Source organism: Choloepus didactylus, chromosome 8, assembly GCF_015220235.1.
Source record: "Choloepus didactylus isolate mChoDid1 chromosome 8, mChoDid1.pri, whole genome shotgun sequence".
NCBI lineage: Eukaryota > Metazoa > Chordata > Mammalia > Pilosa > Megalonychidae > Choloepus > Choloepus didactylus.
Genome location: NC_051314.1, coordinates 11,768,329 through 11,784,803, shown reverse-complemented (window position 1 = coordinate 11,784,803; position 16,475 = coordinate 11,768,329). Strand labels below are relative to the sequence as shown.

Genomic DNA, 16,475 nt, shown 5'->3' with positions numbered 1-16,475 from the left:
CCAGCAGGGAAACTGAGGCACACCTCGAGGGCCACATAGCCCAGCCCCTATTTCCCCAGCAGTCAAAGATGGGCACAGGCTGCTGGTGATGTCCTGGGCCACAGCCAGGGCCTGGGAGCCTCCTGGCAGGAAGCAGGGAGCCGGCAGATCTGCTCCAGCACCCCCACCCCTCCCCCACCCCAAGCACCAGCTGTCCACTGGCCCACTGCCCACACCATCGGGGGGTGGCCCTGAGCCCAGCTGGCCAAGTGGTCTGCAGCCAGGGGCCGGCTCAGGGCCAGGCGATGTCACTGGAGTCCAGCCAGGCTTGGCCAATGCAAGCTGTGGAGTGGGGGGCCAACTGGAGGGGGCACCTCCACAAGGAGCCCTCTAGGGGACCAGCAGCCCTCTCCCCTGGGCCTGAGCCACAAGCTGGCTGCAGCCTGACTGCCCCCTCTCCGTTGGCTCCACTGAGGCGAGCATTGGGCCTGGCATGCCTTCCTGGCTACCCTCTCTGGCCACCGCTCCCCGGCTCCCAACAGGCTTGCCCATCAGCTCTCAGGAGTTGGCCCCTGCTCTTGCTCATGCTGTGCCCTCGGCCTGCACTGCCGTCTGTCCAGTCAATGACCGATGCCACCCTCAGCTCCTCTCCCAGCCAAGCTGGGGCTCCGTCTTTATTCTCAGGGGTGGAAACCACAGAAAAGGGTTGATTTACAGGAGAAACTCGGGCCTTGGAACCCCCAGGCCAGCACCACTTGCCCAGCCCTATGGCCCCTTCTCAGCCCTGCAGGCTCCAAGGCCCCCCAGCCCAGTTTGGGCAGGCTAAGGGCTGGCGGTCCCCGTTTGGAGGGCCCCGGGCTCCTCTTCCCCGTGGCTCAGTGGCGGCCCGGGCTGACGGCAGCACCTGGGTGGACGGGGACTCCTGGCCATGCCTCAGGTGGGCCGCAGCCCATCTTCACACAGTGACCTCTGTCTTGCTGTTGGTGCTCAGGTGCCGGGGTCCGCGGCCCGCACTGCCATAAAGGCCGCGGGGGTGCGAGCTGAAGGCCGCGGGCAGCTTCTCCACGCTGAACTGGCTGCGGGGCACGTGGCCCGGCCGCTGGGGCGCCGGGGAGGCCTGGGCCGCCAGGTGGCCGCGGAGGACTGGCCCGACTGGGCAGCCCGCGGCCCAGGCCTTGTAGTGGCTCGTGGGTGCGGGGCCGGCGGGGGGCGCATAGCCCGGCGGGGCCCAGGGGCAGGCGTCGAGCATCGCGGGCAAGTCCTCGGGAGGCCGCGGGGTCCGCGCCGGGAGGGTCAGCGGGGCCGACTCCGTGGCCGAGAACCGCTGGCAGAAGTCCTGAGGGGCGCCCTCTGCGGGGACAGGGCGGGGGGCGGGGCCAGGCCTCAGGGGCGGGGCCAGGCCGCGGGAGGCGGGGCTTTCGGTGCCCCAGGCGAGAGCATCGATTGGCCGCGAAGGGAAACTTCGGTTCGCTCCGGGGCGTCCGGAGCCCGGATTGGCCCAACCTGGTAGCTTGGCGAGGAACGGACAGGGCAAGGCTGGGAACTCGAAAACTCTTACCCGGACCCCGAGCCTTGCAATTAAGGAGCTTGGGGTGCAAAGGGTCAGGCGACTCACGGAGTGAGTCCCCGCGGGTGCTCCCGCAGGGTCTGGAACACTCACCTGCGGCCTTGAGCACGGCGGCCTTGAGGGTGGCGAACTTGGCGTAGTCGGGCTGCAGAGTCATGCTGCCGCCGCCCTGCAGCCGGGGTCTACGCGGGGGTCCCGGGGTCGCCGACACCAGCGGCGCGTTGTTGGGGCGTTTTTTGTCTGGGGTGCGGGAATGGGGGGTGTCAGCCGCGACTCGGCCCGCGGGCCGGGACACACCCTGCACCTGCGCTGCCAGCTCTCCGCAGCCTTCTCCCCGACTGAGGTGAGTTAGAACTTGTGGCCGTTTGTAACTGGGTGAGACTGAGCGCGGAACCGGCTTCAGGGCAGGTCTCCCGTGCCTGGAACCGGGCTGGGATCCCAGCAGCCAGCCTCGAGTGGGGCGCACCGCAGCATGTTAGGCGTCACCCGGTGCAGAGTCGCAGGTCCTGCAGGGTGGGGGTTGCCAAGGGCCGCCTCCCCAGGGGGAGGCCAAGAGGGGAGTGCCAGCCTGGAGGAAAAGGCCCACAGAAGCCACAGATCTTGGCCACACAGACCCCAGACCCTGGGAGGAATGGGGACCCCATAGGGTCTCCCAGCCAGAGCCGCAGAATCCCAGCCCTAACTAGGGAACCCTGGCTCTAGAACCTTCCTCACTGATCACAGCCTCTGAGACTGGAAGTTGCAAGGTGCAGGTTCCCCTCCTCTCCTCCACCAGGGGTATCCTCTGACCCCCTGCCACCCACCACCACCACCACCTGTCTGGGAAGCAGCCATTTCCACTTCGGAAGCCACAGCTCAGAGCTTCTGCTCCCCAGCCAAGAGGACCCACCCTTACCCCTCAGCAAGGCCGGGCTCCCAGCCCCTCCATCGGCTGGGGGAGAACGGAGCTGCAGACCAGAGCAAGCCACCCACCGGCCTCCTCACCTGTGCTGTTGTGGGGGGAGCCCCGGGAGAGGCCATCACCCATCTGCACCTGGACACAGCTACCCAGGGGTGGGCCCAGCGGTGGGGGCAGTGGCTCCTCAGGGCCCGGCTGCTTCAGAAGTTCCGTCAGTGTCCTGTAGGAAAAGGTGGTGAGGAGTGGCCTTCACAGCCTCCTGCCCCCACCCCCTGCTCGGCCAGGCCTTGGCCCTTCAAAGGCCAGCCCCGGCCACCCTGTCTCACCGTGTGGCCCTGGCAGCTTTGCAAGCCTCTGGAGCCTCCGTCCTCTCCTGCAATTGACCTCCCACCTCTCAGTTTCCCCTACCAGGTACGACCATCAGCCTCACCAGTGGCCCCAAGGCGGCCTCACCCCAGAACAGGTCAGGAAGCTCTAATGGGTCACGTGTGGCCCGGGGCCACCTTATTTTCCAGAAGCTCCCCTGTTCTCCCCTTAACCTCCCAGCTGAGCCTCCTCTCCCAACACAAGCTTGTTGAACACTTCGGGACTCAGAGACTTTGTTTGCACGCGTTCCCTCTGCCTTCAAGATCCTTTCCTCCAACCCCAACCCCTGCTGTAAAACTCCTACTCATCAATCCTCCTGCTCCAGAAAGCCGCCTTTACCTAGCTCCCTCCTGCAGGAGGAGCTGCCCCTGGGTACTGGGTGGGGCCTCGGCCCTCAGGTGCTGGACAGGGCGGGGTCAGGCCACAGGAAGTGGGGCTTTGGTCGATGTAGGGGATTCAGACCACCAGGTCAGGGGATGGGGGCACCGGCAGAGGCCCGCAGGGGCAGACAGATGAGAACTGAGACGGGGCCAGGAGATGCCCCTGTGGCTGCCCAGCACCCAAAGTCTGTGTGACCTTGAGCAGCTGCCTCCCTGGAAGCCCAAGACACCCAGCCCCAGCCCAGCTGTAACAGTGTCTGCCTGCACCCAGAACCCATGATTTTCTTTTGGCTCAGTCCGGCCCTCCTTCAGGGACCTGGGCCTCAAATGGCTGGTTCCAGAAGATGCTCCCTGGAGGTGGGTCACCCAGTCTGCAAACCCCCTGGTCCTGCCGAGCAAACCCCACAGCTGCTCACTGCTCGGCCGCCCGCCTTGTGGTCTCATCTCTAGACAAACACCCACCCAGCCCTGCTCTCCCAGACACTGAAGTAATTTTCCTGCCTCTGGGGCTTTGCACAATCTTTCTGCAGGTGGAGACCCCTGCTCCCCTGCAAGCCCTCTGGGACGCCTTCCCTGACCCTCACCTGCCCCAATATGGCAGAGTTAGGGTTGAGAGTTGGAGGCAGGGAGCAGGGGTTCAGAACACACCCACAAGAGCACAGGTCCAGCTCCATGTCTCCCCAGAGGGGTGCTGGGAATCAGGGCACAGGGCAGCCTGAAGCCCAGAGAGGGGAAGGGACTGGCCCAGGCCACACAGCACCTCGGGGGTGGGGCCGGCCCCATAACCAGACCTACTTCCCCTGCCCCTGGGGGGGAAGTGGGTTCGAGGGGAACAAGTCAGCTAGGCTGCCCCAGCTACCACTTCGACGCTGTCATGGCCCTCAGCCACACTGCCCACTCCCTGGTCCTTCCCCGTGCCCTCTTCCAACAGGAGGGACCCCAAGCTCAGGAGGCCCAGCCCCTGCCCCCCCTGCAGCATCAAGGAGCCAGGCTGAGATGCCACCGTCTCTGAGGCAGTGCAGTGGCTGAGGACAGAAGCAGGGGTGGGGGGAGCACTGGATCACCCAGGAAGTCCTCCTCCTCTGCCCCTGAGGCCCAGGAGGGTGAAACACCACCCCAGGCTCACCCAAGCATAGGAGGTTCTCTCTCTTGTCACTTCAAGGTACCAGCTTGTCACTTGTGGCACCAACAGCTATCAGCAGAGCAGCCCACATGCCCAAGAGGGCTGGGACCCAGGAGGGTGAGGTAGGCACAGACCCCCAAGGAGATGGGGGGTGGCAGGGCATGTGAGTGACTGCAAGTATGGGGTGCTTGTGTGTGTGTGTGTTTGGGAGTGGGAGGGGGAGTTCCAGGGTCAGGACACACAGAATCCCAGAGCCCAACCCCTACCCCTGTTTTCCAGTGAAGGGATAACTCGTAGACCCCACTTGGCACCAAGCCCAGAACTCAGCCAGCACTGTGCAGCCTCAGGGACACAGGAGCTGCCCCACCCCGCCTCAGCCCCCTTCTGGGGAGTAGTGGGGGAGGTGTTCCGACCCCAGGGAAGAAAGGTCAGGTCTGAGTCACCACCGGTGTGTGGGGAGGAAGGGAAAGATGGGGGGTGCAGGAGGGGAGAGAGCCAAGAGAGGCGCCCCTCCCCTTCCTGATAAAAGCACCACCACATCGGGTCCCCGGACCCAACTCCCTACTGACCTGGTTGGCGGGGCTCAGCCCCCAGACCCTCCCCTGGGCACAGAACTTGTGCCTCTGGCCAGGGCGACCAGCCCTCCCCGCCCACTCCGGAGGAGGCGGAACCCCGGGGGAGGGCGGCTCGGGCAGGAAGGTCAAGGGGAGGCAGGACGGTATCAACTATCTCCCTCCGCGGAGTGAGGGGGGGGTCATAAACAAGGAGACGGTCGGAGACAGAAAGAGAAAAATCCAGAAGGAGGGGCCGCGGAGAGGACCGGGAAGGATGAGTGCCGCCAGAGGCGCCCACCATGCACCGAGGGCCGTCGGGGCGAGGGGGAGGGGAGGGTCCCAGCGCCCACCTGGTCACGGTGCGCCGCGCGCGAGGGCTCTGCGCCCTCTCCAGGCCCAGGCGCGCCCCGATGCCGGCCAGCACGAGCAGCGCGGCGACGCCGCACACCGCGTAGACGGCCGTGTGGCTGCGCTCGCGGCCCGGGTCCCGGGGCGCGGCGGCGTCGCGGGCGCGCGCGGGTGGCCGGCCAGTCTGCACCCAGGCTGGCGTGTCGTAGTTGGAGCAGCGGCTCTGGTCGAGGCGCCGCGGGCCGTCGTGGCAGCAGAAGCGGTAGCCGCACGTGCCGCAGCAGAAGCTGTAGGCGCCGGAGCTGCAGTTGAAGGGCGGGTCCCACTGGCCCATCACGTCGTAGTAGCCGCGGCAGCGGTCGCCTCCCGGCGGGGCCGTCGTGCCGAGCGCCGTGGGATCCTGCGCCTCGGGGGCCCCAGCGCGGCCCGACGGCGGCCGCACCAGCAGCAGCGCCAGCCCGAGCGCGAGCCGCAGCTCCATGGGCCCGCGCCGCCGCCTACTGCGCGCCCCGCATGGCCGGACGCCGCGGCTGCCTCCGGCCGGGGCCTCTGGGCTGTTCCTTGACGTCCTCCCGGGTCGCGGGGGCCCCGCGCAGGGTCCCAGCGGCGCCTCCTCCGGGGCCGCGCCCGCTCCAGGCGGGATCGCTCGGCGCCGAGCTCGCGGGGCCGCACTGGGGTGGGCGAGCCCTTAGCGGGGCTCACCTCGGATCGAGGCGGACGGTCCTGTGCGCCAGGGAGTCCCCCCGGGCCGGGTGTCAGGTCCTCGCCTGCGCGCGGTGCCCCGGCCTCTCCCCGGCCCGGCGGGCGTGTGGGTCCCCGGCCGCCCGACACCGCTGCCTGCCCGCGCCCGCTTCGCGCTGCCCGCGCTCTGGCTCTGGCTCCCGCTCGGGCTCGGCGCGGGCTCGGGCGGGCGGAGGAGGGAGCGCGGGGAGGAGGGCGGGCGGGAGGCAGGGCCGGGGGAGGAGCGCGGCCGCCGCCGGGGGAAGGGGGAGCGCAGCGGGGCCCGCGCGGCCGGAGCACCCCCCCCCGGGGACCATCCCGAGAGACCTCCCCAAACATTCCTCGGACTCGCCGCGCGAGAGAGACTCAGCTGACGGCTCCCGGGACTGTCACCTCGGACATCAGGCTCGCGACGGCCGCTCCCGTTTACAGGTGCGGGGACTGAGGACCGAACACCCGAAGCAGCCCCGGGAGGGTCGGTGCCGCCCCTGCCCCGCCCTCCTTCCCGCCCCCGCCCTCCGCGGGTTCGGATCCAGGCAGCCAGAGGTGGGCTCCTGCCCGTCTCTGCGCCTCGAAAGCGACCCCGCGCAGAGACAGGTCTCGGTCTCCTCGGCGCCTTCTGGGGTCGCAGCCTTAACCCCGGGGCGCGCGTCCCCTCCCTGAACCTCCGGACGCCGCCGTCCCCGCGGCCATGGACGCGGCCTGCTCAGCCCACCCGGGTGGACCTCCGGGAGCGAGGAGCGGGAGAAGGGCGGGACCAGCAGCGGCCTGCGGTCTCTGCAGGCCCCGCCCCGCCCCGAGCGGGTGGGGAGGGAGCGGGTGCGAAGCCAGGCCCTGGCCGTGGGTGCAGCTCCTCGTTCGGCAGCGCCTTGCTCCTGCTTGCCTCAGTTTCTCATCTGTAACATCGAATACTCTTCCTGGAGGACAGACTCATAATCCGCTCCCACCCCGCGGGAGACCAGGGCAATACGGCCACCTCCCCGCTGTCCAGATGGGGACGCCAGCCCCCTCCTTCGCTGTTCCCCGCACAGCGCAGGCTTCCACCGATACTTGCTGAATAAATGAATGAACTGATGATGCTGGTCTCTATACAATGAAGCATTTGGGCTCCCTAGGGCCACTTCCCGCTCCCCTTCCATCCCCCTTCACTGGGCCAGCTTAGAAAATAGGCAGGGGTAGGGTTAGGGGAAGAAGAGGAGGGAAAGGATTTACATTTTAAGGATGATCAAGTCCCATTGCCCTTGTGGAGATGAAGGGCTGACAGGCTAATTTCAGGTATTAGTGAGCTAAAACAGGAAGGGGGGTGACCTTCCAACTGTGCCCTCCCCCGTCCCTGGCTCAAACAGCTTACCCCTCCCCTACTCCCCACTCCCCACCCAAAGGCTTGGATTCAGCCCAGAAGCCCCCACTCCCCATTAAAAACAAATTTTCCTTATTACAGTTTTAGAAGGAATAAATAGATGAGCAAAGAAATGGAATGAAATGTCCTTAATTCCATCACCAGAGACAACGATGCTAAAATATGTCCCACTTTGCACATACTGCTTTATAACTGGTTTTCAGTTTGCTTTTTGCTGTTCAACTTTCATAGTTTGTTGTTTTGCTCTGAACTTCGTAGCTATACTTTCTGCAGCATCATTTTCTGCTTCTTTGGGGGGTGGGGGGTGGTCCTCTTTCACTCTCCCACCACATGCTGCCAGGCTGCCTTCCAGCTTGCTGGGGCTCTGAAAATGAGACCCCTTTCCCACCCCACCACTGCTGGGTGTTACGTTTAAAGAGGCTTGCCTCTGCCCCTTTGGGACTGTGGCCCCCTCCTAGCTAGGTGACCCTACTGGGCCCAGATCAAATCCCTTCAATGCCTTTCCCTGGGTAACAACCTCCCCTGACCCCTCCCCACTGTCCCCCTTATCCAGGCACTGGGCACTCTGCTTAATTTTGCTTCCATGTCGACCCCTATCAGTTCCTACAAATACATCTGCAAATTACTGCCATTTGTGTAATGGAGGTGCTGGATTCCAGCCCCCACTCCACCCAGGGACTGATGCCTCTTCCCCTACACACACGCGGTTTCCTTCCAACTCAGCCCCTTTGGTGGTCAGCCAGTGGTGACAGCTGCCTGTCTGCCCATCTGTTGGGCCTGTGCCAGGCCCTCAGTTCCCACCCCATAGGCCACCAGGGCTTAGGGAAGGGGTTTGCAGTGAGTGGAAGGTGCCAAACCCTGGGGCCCGATGCTGTCCCCCAGGTGTTGGGCTGTGTGCAGGGTTAGGGGGTCTGGAGATGCAGTACCCCAGCTCAGGAGTGACCCCTTTGCCCAGATGGCCTCTCCCTGGACTTCTGGTCCATGGCAAGTGCCCTTTCTCCATGGCAAGTAGCTAGGGCACCTGCCCCTGCTCTTCTTTGCCTGCCCCCCTCCCCAAGCCTGTGTCACCAAAAATCATCCATTGATCCAGGCTTAAAATAACCCCTGGCATCTGCAGTGAGCCCTGCGAGGCAGGCAGGGGAGCCGAGTCTCCGTGTCTGAAGGGCACCCGCCCCGCCCCCAGCTGCCGGGTGCTGCAGCTCGTTTGCAGCTGGCTGAGTGGGCTCAGGAATGTGAGCCAGAGTGTGCACATCTGGGGCTAGTGTGGCTGTAAGAGCCATTCCTGAACCCTGGGCACATGTTCACATGTGTGTGTCCGTGGATGGGCCTGGGCACACTTGTCCTTCCCTCAGTGTCCAGTCCTGATGGGTGCCCGGCCTTGGATGAGGAAGGCCAATGTCCTGAGAGGTTGTGGGCATTAGGGAAAGCATGTGCTGGGCCTCAGTTTCCCCAATTTAGGTGGTGAGTGGCCAGTCTGCCGGCTCTGCCCAGCCCTAGGTGAGGGGATTTGGGATGTCCTAGAGAGAAACCCCAGGCCCAGGGAGAGGGGAAGTTACTGGCTGTGACCCGCACACAGCCAGGAAGAGCCAGGGTCACTGGCAACCTGTACTGTGGGCACCACACCTGCTTTGCAGCCAATTCAGTAGACAGAGGGAGTGGCTGGAGGACCCCACCCCAGAGCCAAGGGGAAGCAGCTCCTCTATGCCCAGAAAGCACCCCACCAAGAACCTGGCGGGGTCATGCTGGAGGCTGTTCTCTGGTCCTGGAATGCATTGACAGCCCCTACTTCATTTTGGAGCCAGGCTCACCTGCGTTGGACTGCCTGCTCCGTGAGGGCCGTGCAACCCTCCTAGACCCGTTTTCTCATCTGCCAGACGGGTGGCTGGTACCTCCTCGGCAGGGCTGCAGGGAGAACTCAGAGCCCCCGCCTGGGAAGCACCCAGGTATGCAGCCTCCTGGACGTCCTCGCCCCAGAGGGGCTGACAGCATGGTGTGTGCGGGGGCCGATGCCACCCCCAAGCCGCAAAGGCCTCCATTTCCTCGGGGATGGAGGGTCGCCCAAGAAGCAGAGATTCTGGGGGACTCTGGACTCCCCGCCGGCGAAAATGCCGGTCCCAGGAGGGTGTCTGGAGCGGGAGGGCCCGCGGCTGCCTTTGTCTCCCCGAGAGAGGCGGCTCGTGACTCAGGCTCCAGCTGCCTGTGGGAGGGAGGGGGCGCCGGGGCTTCTGAGGTCGCGGGGGAGCGGCGGAATCGGGGGGCTGGGAGCTGGGGCTTAGCCTCTGGTCCCAATTCCCCAAGCTCCCGCGCCCCGGCCTGCACCCCACCCTGCCTCGGGGAGTCTTGCTCCAGCCGTCCCAGATAATCCCTCGGTCTGAATCCCCACCATTAGTATCTGCACCACCACCCCCCCAGCCCCCAGGACTCCCCAAAGGCTCGGGCGAACACGCCATTCCGCAGCGGCCCGCCAGGCGGGAACAGACCCGGAGTGGGCAGGGCCCGGCGGAGGCCACGCGGCGCGTCCCCCGAGGCAGGCTCGCCCGCTCCCGGGGACAGCTCCGAAGTCAGCTCCGAGCCCAGAGCCCGGGGGAGGTGTCCTGCACCCCTCACACACCCCTTGCCCAAAGTTGGAGCCCCCGCCTTCCTCCGGAACCCTCCCGTCAGGCCGCTGTCCTAGGGCTGCCCGTGAAGCGGGGACCCTGCGTGGCGCGCAGGGCCGGAGCTCCGAGGGCCACCTTTGCTCTAGGGACGGCTCTCGGCCCTAGGCCTTGACCCCACCGCGGGAAGTTGTCGCCGGCCCCGCCCCTCCAACCCAGCCGGGCGGCTGGGGTCCCTCGCCCCACCCCTCGCCTTGACCCCGCCCCTCAACCCCGCCCGGCCCCGCCCCCTAGGTCCCCGCCACGCGCGGGGCTGATGGCATCTGCAGTGCAGGGAGACTTTCGCCCACCGCGGCGTCACCCGCACGGCGCAGGATCCCGCAGGACGCCCGGGTTTGGATCCCCGATTCCCTAGGGGGAGCGGAGGAGCTGCTTAGGGGCTCCCTGGCCCCCAGGATCCCCGTAGCGTCCGCGCGGCTGCTTCCCTCCTGCTGGGAGGCTTACAGGCAGAGCCCCGGCTGTCGGGCCTTTGTTTCCTCCTGGCGCCTCCCCGCGTCCCCGCGTGACCCTGTGCAGTGACACCCCTCCTCGCCCCTCCCCGCCCGGCCCCGGGTCACCACCAGGCAACCGGGGAGGGGGCACACCCTGACTGCGGGCAGGTCAGGTTTCAGCGGCTGAAAAACTTGTCCTGAGTCACCCACAACAGAGCAAATGGGAGCGAGCTCCGGCTCTGTCCCCAGAGGTGTGCCCAAGGGGTCTGGAGGCCTCGTGGGACCCGGGAAGGGAGAGACCCCAAGTGGTGGGGCTGGAGGAGCACACGGGCTCCCTGAGGGCAGGCGTGGGCACAGTCAGGGTCCCAGCACAGCCCGTCCTGGCACTAGGGGCTGCTGCGCCCACCTCTCCACCCCCTCCCTCTGCTCCGTGACCCTCCTGCCCTCTTCCCTCTGAACCTTTGCACACTGTCCTCTGGGCCCGGAACCCCTTTCTCTGCTCTGTTCATCCCAGCAGAAACTCTGCCCTAGGATGCATGCCCTTACTCGCCAACACTTTACCTGGACCCCGGAATTAGTCACCTCCTTCCTTGGGGCACTCCCTGGCCTGCCATTGTGTCCTGCTCCATCTCGCCCACCATCCTGGGACCAAACGGCAGAGCCTGGGGCTCTGGGGTCCAGAGCAGGCATGTCCAGGATACTGTGGGATAAAACTGGGAAGGTCACCGCCAAAGCCAGGGCCCAGGACCCAGGCTCTGAGACACTCACTTCCCAGGAGGAATTCCGGGGCTCGGGGGCCCTGGGCAGGAAGTATTTGTGTCCCAAGAAGGAAGGAGGTGGAGGTACTCCCTACTTGCCACATTTCCTCTCTATTCTGCCAGGAATAGTCTGCCCTCAGGAGCCCCATTTTGCAGATGGGCAGACAAACCCCGAGAGATGCCACCAGCGTTTAAGGACAGGGGCTGTGTGTGGGGGGCCTCCCGCCTCTCTGCTGAGCCAGAGGGAGGTGAGGGGTCAGGCTCTTCCCCCACCCCCACCCTGAGCACCCAGCTCAGGGCTGCTGGAGCTGCCGGGCAGGAAGTGAAAAGAACCTGGAGGAAGCCCCAGGAGGAAGTGAGACTTCAGCCAGCCCCTCCCCCACCTGCCCTGGAGAACCCGGGTTGGGGGTGGGCACAGACCCTCCTTTGGGAAATACTGGCCAGAAATACAAGCCAGGGGGAAGGGGCTGCTTCCCTCGGTTCCCACCGCAACAAGCAGTCCTTCCCGAGTCTATCCTGGATCCGTCTTACTGCAGAAAGAGACCAGCTGGGGAGGAAAACCTTTGAGTAATGATGAAAACAAGGGTGAAGCGGAGCCCCACCCAAGGATACAAAGCTCACGGGCCAAGGACCTTCTCTGGGCGGCTGCCGGGTCAGGGGCAGGAGCCTGGGCATAGCCCAGTGCCATCCTTAACTGCCCATGTGACTTGGGTTGAATCTATTCACCTTTCTGGGCCTCAATTTCCTGTCTGCAAAATGGGCCATATAATCTTGCTGTTGGACATAACTAGCCCAGGTTTTTGGGAAAACCATGTAACCAATAGGGACCTTTAAAAAGGTCTTTGACGCAAAAACTCTCCTGGGAAACAGACTTAAGAAAGATTTACTACAAGATGCTTGTGCCTCAGTTGCAATAGCAAAATACAAAAACCACTGAATGCTCAGGTGGAAAGCTTTGCAGATGTTTGAAGACAGGAGAAAACTCACAAAATACTGTGGTCAAGATACAAATTTGTATGTGGAGAATGATTACAGTTACCTCGAAAACTACACCCAACACTCAGCTGGCTGGAGTTGCTGGATTCTGGGTCATTTCTCCACAGACTCCACCTTGGCTTTGCTGTTCTTAACTTTCCAAATTGTTTACAAAAAAAAATTGTTTGGATCTTTAAAGAAAAACTTTTAAGCAAACACAAACACCCCCATCCCACCCTTCAGGTGCCCTCATGAAGATTGAACGATGTATCAAAGGTGAAGGCTACTTAGAAAGTGATGCCTGGAGCAGATGGCAGCAAACTGTTCACTCTGCTTTTTAAATATAAATGGAAAATAATCTTTATTTGCATAAATTTTTAATGCTTATTATTTAAATAGACCTAATCACCTAGAAATGAAGATAAACGAGTTAAGCATCAACTCACATACTTTTTTGTAAAAAAGCTATAAGAAAATTGTATGGTACTATAGGAAGAGCCTAATAAGAAAAGTATGAATTTTCTTTTTTTCTAAATTTTTACTTTTTAAAAATGTTTATTTTGAAACACTTTCAAACTTACAGAAGTTACAAAAAAAAAAACACAAAAACCCCAAGCTGAGAACTCTTCCAATTTTAATATTTTGCCATGTTTGCCATATCATTCTATCTAACTATCCAACAACCCATCATCTGTCTATCTGTCTAGCTATCAATCCATTTCCTGAACACCCAAGTGTAAGTTGTATACATCATGCTCATTTCCTAAGAATAAAGATATTCACTTACGTAGCCACCTTAAGTGCAGTTATCCAGTTCAGGCAATTTAACATTGCTTTAAGCTCACAGTCTATATTCTGATTCTTTCATATGTCCCAATAATGTCCTTTTGAGACTTTTCTCCTCCCTTGTTAGATTCCATCTAGGATCACGTATTTGCATTTAACTGTCACATCCCCTTAGTTGCTCTTGGACTGTGCTTTCTTAGTGCCGGCTGGTGGGACCTTTTTCAGGGGGAGATGAAACCCCTCCCTACTCCCCTCCCCAGTCTGTGTCCCTGATTCTTCCCCAAGGAATTTCCCTGTCTAGTATTTGCTGGATGTCTCTGATGCCAAGTCCTTTCCCTCTCTGGGTCTCGGTTTCATCATCTATAAAATGGGGGTGGTATGAATTCCCTAAATTTCCTTCCAGTTCTCCTCTGAGGGCACAGGCCAGGAAGAGTACTTTGCATCCAACAACACCCCCCCCCCCCTTTTTGGAGGAGGCGACTGAGACCGAGAGGGGAAGCTGGGAACCAGGCTGGGGTTCAGCTGGGCAGGACCAGCTTAGAAGTTTGCATGTCTGAGCCCCAAAGGGGTTCCACCCACTCATTTCACCCCCAGGCCCAGCCCCTGGCTATGGCAGAGAAGGGGACTGGGTGGTACCCAGGAACTTCTTAGCCTCCCCTAACCCTGGGATGGAGAGGGGGTGAGTAATGGACTGCTGGTCCAAGCTGGGCCTGTCCCCTGACCCCTCCCCAGCCACCTGGCTCCCTGGGGGAAAGTGATCTGACATGGGTTCAGGGACAGAGTGGCTGGGCAGAGACTTAGCTGTGAATCCCCAGGATCTGGTGGCTCCAAACGCTGCTGACTGTCTTCTGAGCTAAGGAAGGACTGCACCGGAAGGGCAGGTGGCAGCCAGGCAGCTCTGGGGAGCGGGCCAGGGAGAGGCAGGCAGTAAAGATCCGATGTATGGAACAGAATGTGACCAAGCCCCGACAACGTGACAAGACAGAACCCAGAACCCCATCTTCTGACGCCTAGTCCAGTGCTATCTCCAAGGGTGCTAAGCCGTGACAAGCTCCCAGGAAGCTGCCTAGGGCTGACGCCAGGTCGGGAAGCTCTGATCCTTCATGCAGGAACAGGTAGGAGAGGCAGCTGACTGTGAGCACACAGCGTGCTGTCCAGAAGGGGAAAGAGATGGTCTCGGGCACCCAGCCAGAGAGCAGCTTCCACTGCAACGGTGGGTGACCCTAGGTGCTGGCAAACAGCCGAGGGACCCCAGCTCACAGGGTCCAGTGCTCGGGGAGGACAGGCCACAGAGAGAAGGGAGCTCAGGGGACATCAGGTCCAGCTGGTTCCAGGCCACAGGCCTACCTGGCCACGTCTGTGCAAAGGATCCTTCTTTGTTCGGCTCAGTGTGCTGCACCCCGGAAGCAGCTGGAACCCCAGGGTGGTCTGTGAGGGAGATGCCTGCCGGTGTCCCTTCAGCTTGAGTTTGCAAGCCCAGCCCCAGAGACTGTAGACTTTCTCTGGGGTATAGGCTTGTGGTTCTGGACGCTGCCACCAGGGTGAAAATCGCATTTTAGGGCTCAGCAGGTTGAGCAAAGCTTGGGGTCGTCCCGGACCCAGGGGTATAGATTCCTGAGCATCAGCACAATCCAGGCCATTTCTCATCCCTTTAAAAACCGATCTTGTATCAAATCTCAATGCAAGTTCGTTCGTGGGTTACTCACGGCTGCCATTTGCATCAGCTGAAAAGCAGGACAGCTCTGAGAGCAAGTATTAAAGAAACACCAACCTCTTTACAAACCAAGCAGCCTCCCGCTTCATCCTTTATCCAGACGCAAACTGGCCTAATGGCTTTCCCACTCAAGGTGCCCCAACCATTCAAAAGCACAGGAGCCCAGATACAACCTTTGAGAGCTATTGAGGACAGTATAGTTTTGAGTCAAAAGCTACAGGCTGAACAACTCCCTGCGGGTTGCACACTGTCATCGGTAGTCCCTGGGTTTGCAGGATTCAGCTGGGGAGCAGCCTGGCTCCTAGGAAAGGAGCAGGTGGTGCTGAGGTGAAGAGCCCAATTCAACTTCCAAGCCCTGGGCTGGTGGCCCACAGGGAGGGCACGGGGCCCCTCCTCCTCCCCCCTCCCCCCAAAACTACAGCTGCTCAGGGCCAGCCGTCTTGGTGGTCACCAGCTCCGTGGAGCCCAGCTCTGTGGCTGGCACAGGGACACTGTGGCCAGGTGGTGTGGTGTCTGGATCTTCAAGAAGAGGCTGGACAGGGGGAGCTGTGGCCGCGAGGGGTCCAGAAGAGAGGATGCTGACATTGTCCAGGGGCGCTGGGTGGGAGGAGGGGTGGGATGGAAGTCAGGTTGGAGTCACAGCCTCCCCCTGACTCCCAGGTCTGGAGGGTGCAGAGAGAGAAATCGCTGCAGCCCCAGTGGGGGACGGGGAGGGCGATGTGATAAGCCTGCAGGACAGGAAGTGCTGAGTGTGGGGCAAGATGGGGACGCTGAGTGAAGGAGAGGAGTGGGGAGCCCAGTCTGGCCATCCCACAGAGAGTTATGCTGGCTCTGGGACCCCTCAGACCCCCAGAAGGCAGGATGGCCTCCTCCCTCAGACTGTGCCCCCCAGGCTGTATCACTTCCTCAGACTGGGGCTGGGAAGGGCAGAGCTGTGTCCCCCACATGGACTCGGCCTCCCCCCTCAGTTCCCCTGCCCCTACCTGGGGCTGTATCTTCCCTTTCCCATGGCCCCTACCCCCAAGGGCCAGGTCTCCTCCCTCTCACCTCCCCTGCCCCCAGACCCTGCGGCCGCTCCAGGACTGGGCAGCGCCTCTCCTTTCCCCTTGATGCCCACTCACCTTCCGGCTCGCCTTCGGGGGCCTCGGGGGCCTCGGGGGAGGGGGCCCCGCGCCGCCGCCGGCGCCTCCAGCTTAGCAAGCCCACGAGGAGCAGGGCCAGCGCCAGCGCCAGCCCCAAGAGCGCGGGGGCGCCGAAGAGCAGCCCCGGCAGCGGCAGCGCGCCCGCGGGGCCGGTCCCCGCGCGCACCGACTCCTGAGGCTGCAGCGCCGTCCGGGGCGCCAGGCTGCTGTCCCCGGCCGCGGGGGCAGGGGACGGGGACCGGGCGCAGGGGGCGGCGGCGAGGGTCGGCCGGGCATGGGGGGCGCCGGCGGGAGGCGAGGCTGGGCCTGCGATGGGGTGGCGGTCAGCCGGGTGGGGGTGGACCCGGGGAAGGGGGAAGAGGGCCGTGAGGGCCGCGCGGGGGAGACCGGTCCCCAGGCAGCCCCTGCCCGCAGGCCGCCCCCCAGCCCGCTGCCTCCCTCCCCAAGGCCGCCCCGTAGGTCGACTCTTACCGGGCTGGGGCTCGGGCGTCCGGAACAGCCTGCAGGCCACGCAGTTGCGGAGCAGCGGGTCGAAGCACTCGGCCTGGCCGCACTGGGTGGGGGCTGGCCCGTCCCGGCCCCCCATGCTCCGGGCTCCTCGCCCCATGTTAACGATGCGCAGCGACGCCCAAGTCTGGCCTCGGCAGCCCCGTCGGGGAGAAAACTGGGAGGGGCCCCTGCCCGCCCCGCCCCTGCCCGCTGGGGTGAGACGGCTTTCAG

General features: G+C 62.9%; 2 protein-coding genes across 2 annotated transcripts; both read right to left on the bottom strand.

The window, feature by feature from the left end:
• Positions 1–618: 618 nt before the first annotated feature.
• SHISA8 (shisa family member 8) lies at positions 619–5,723 on the bottom strand. The gene is made up of 4 exons (XM_037848051.1): positions 5,218–5,723; positions 2,531–2,664; positions 1,640–1,786; positions 619–1,329 (listed from the first exon to the last, which is right to left on the bottom strand). Exons 1-4 carry the CDS (start codon positions 5,694–5,696, stop codon positions 935–937), a joined length of 1,155 nt encoding a protein of 384 aa, XP_037703979.1. The 5' UTR covers positions 5,697–5,723; the 3' UTR covers positions 619–934.
• Positions 5,724–14,673: 8,950 nt separating this feature from the next.
• On the bottom strand, positions 14,674–16,398 carry TNFRSF13C (TNF receptor superfamily member 13C). The gene is made up of 3 exons (XM_037846134.1): positions 16,227–16,398; positions 15,735–16,061; positions 14,674–15,210 (listed from the first exon to the last, which is right to left on the bottom strand). The coding sequence occupies exons 1-3, from the start codon at positions 16,360–16,362 to the stop codon at positions 15,029–15,031; spliced, it is 645 nt and encodes a 214-aa protein (XP_037702062.1). The 5' UTR covers positions 16,363–16,398; the 3' UTR covers positions 14,674–15,028.
• Positions 16,399–16,475: the final 77 nt, after the last annotated feature.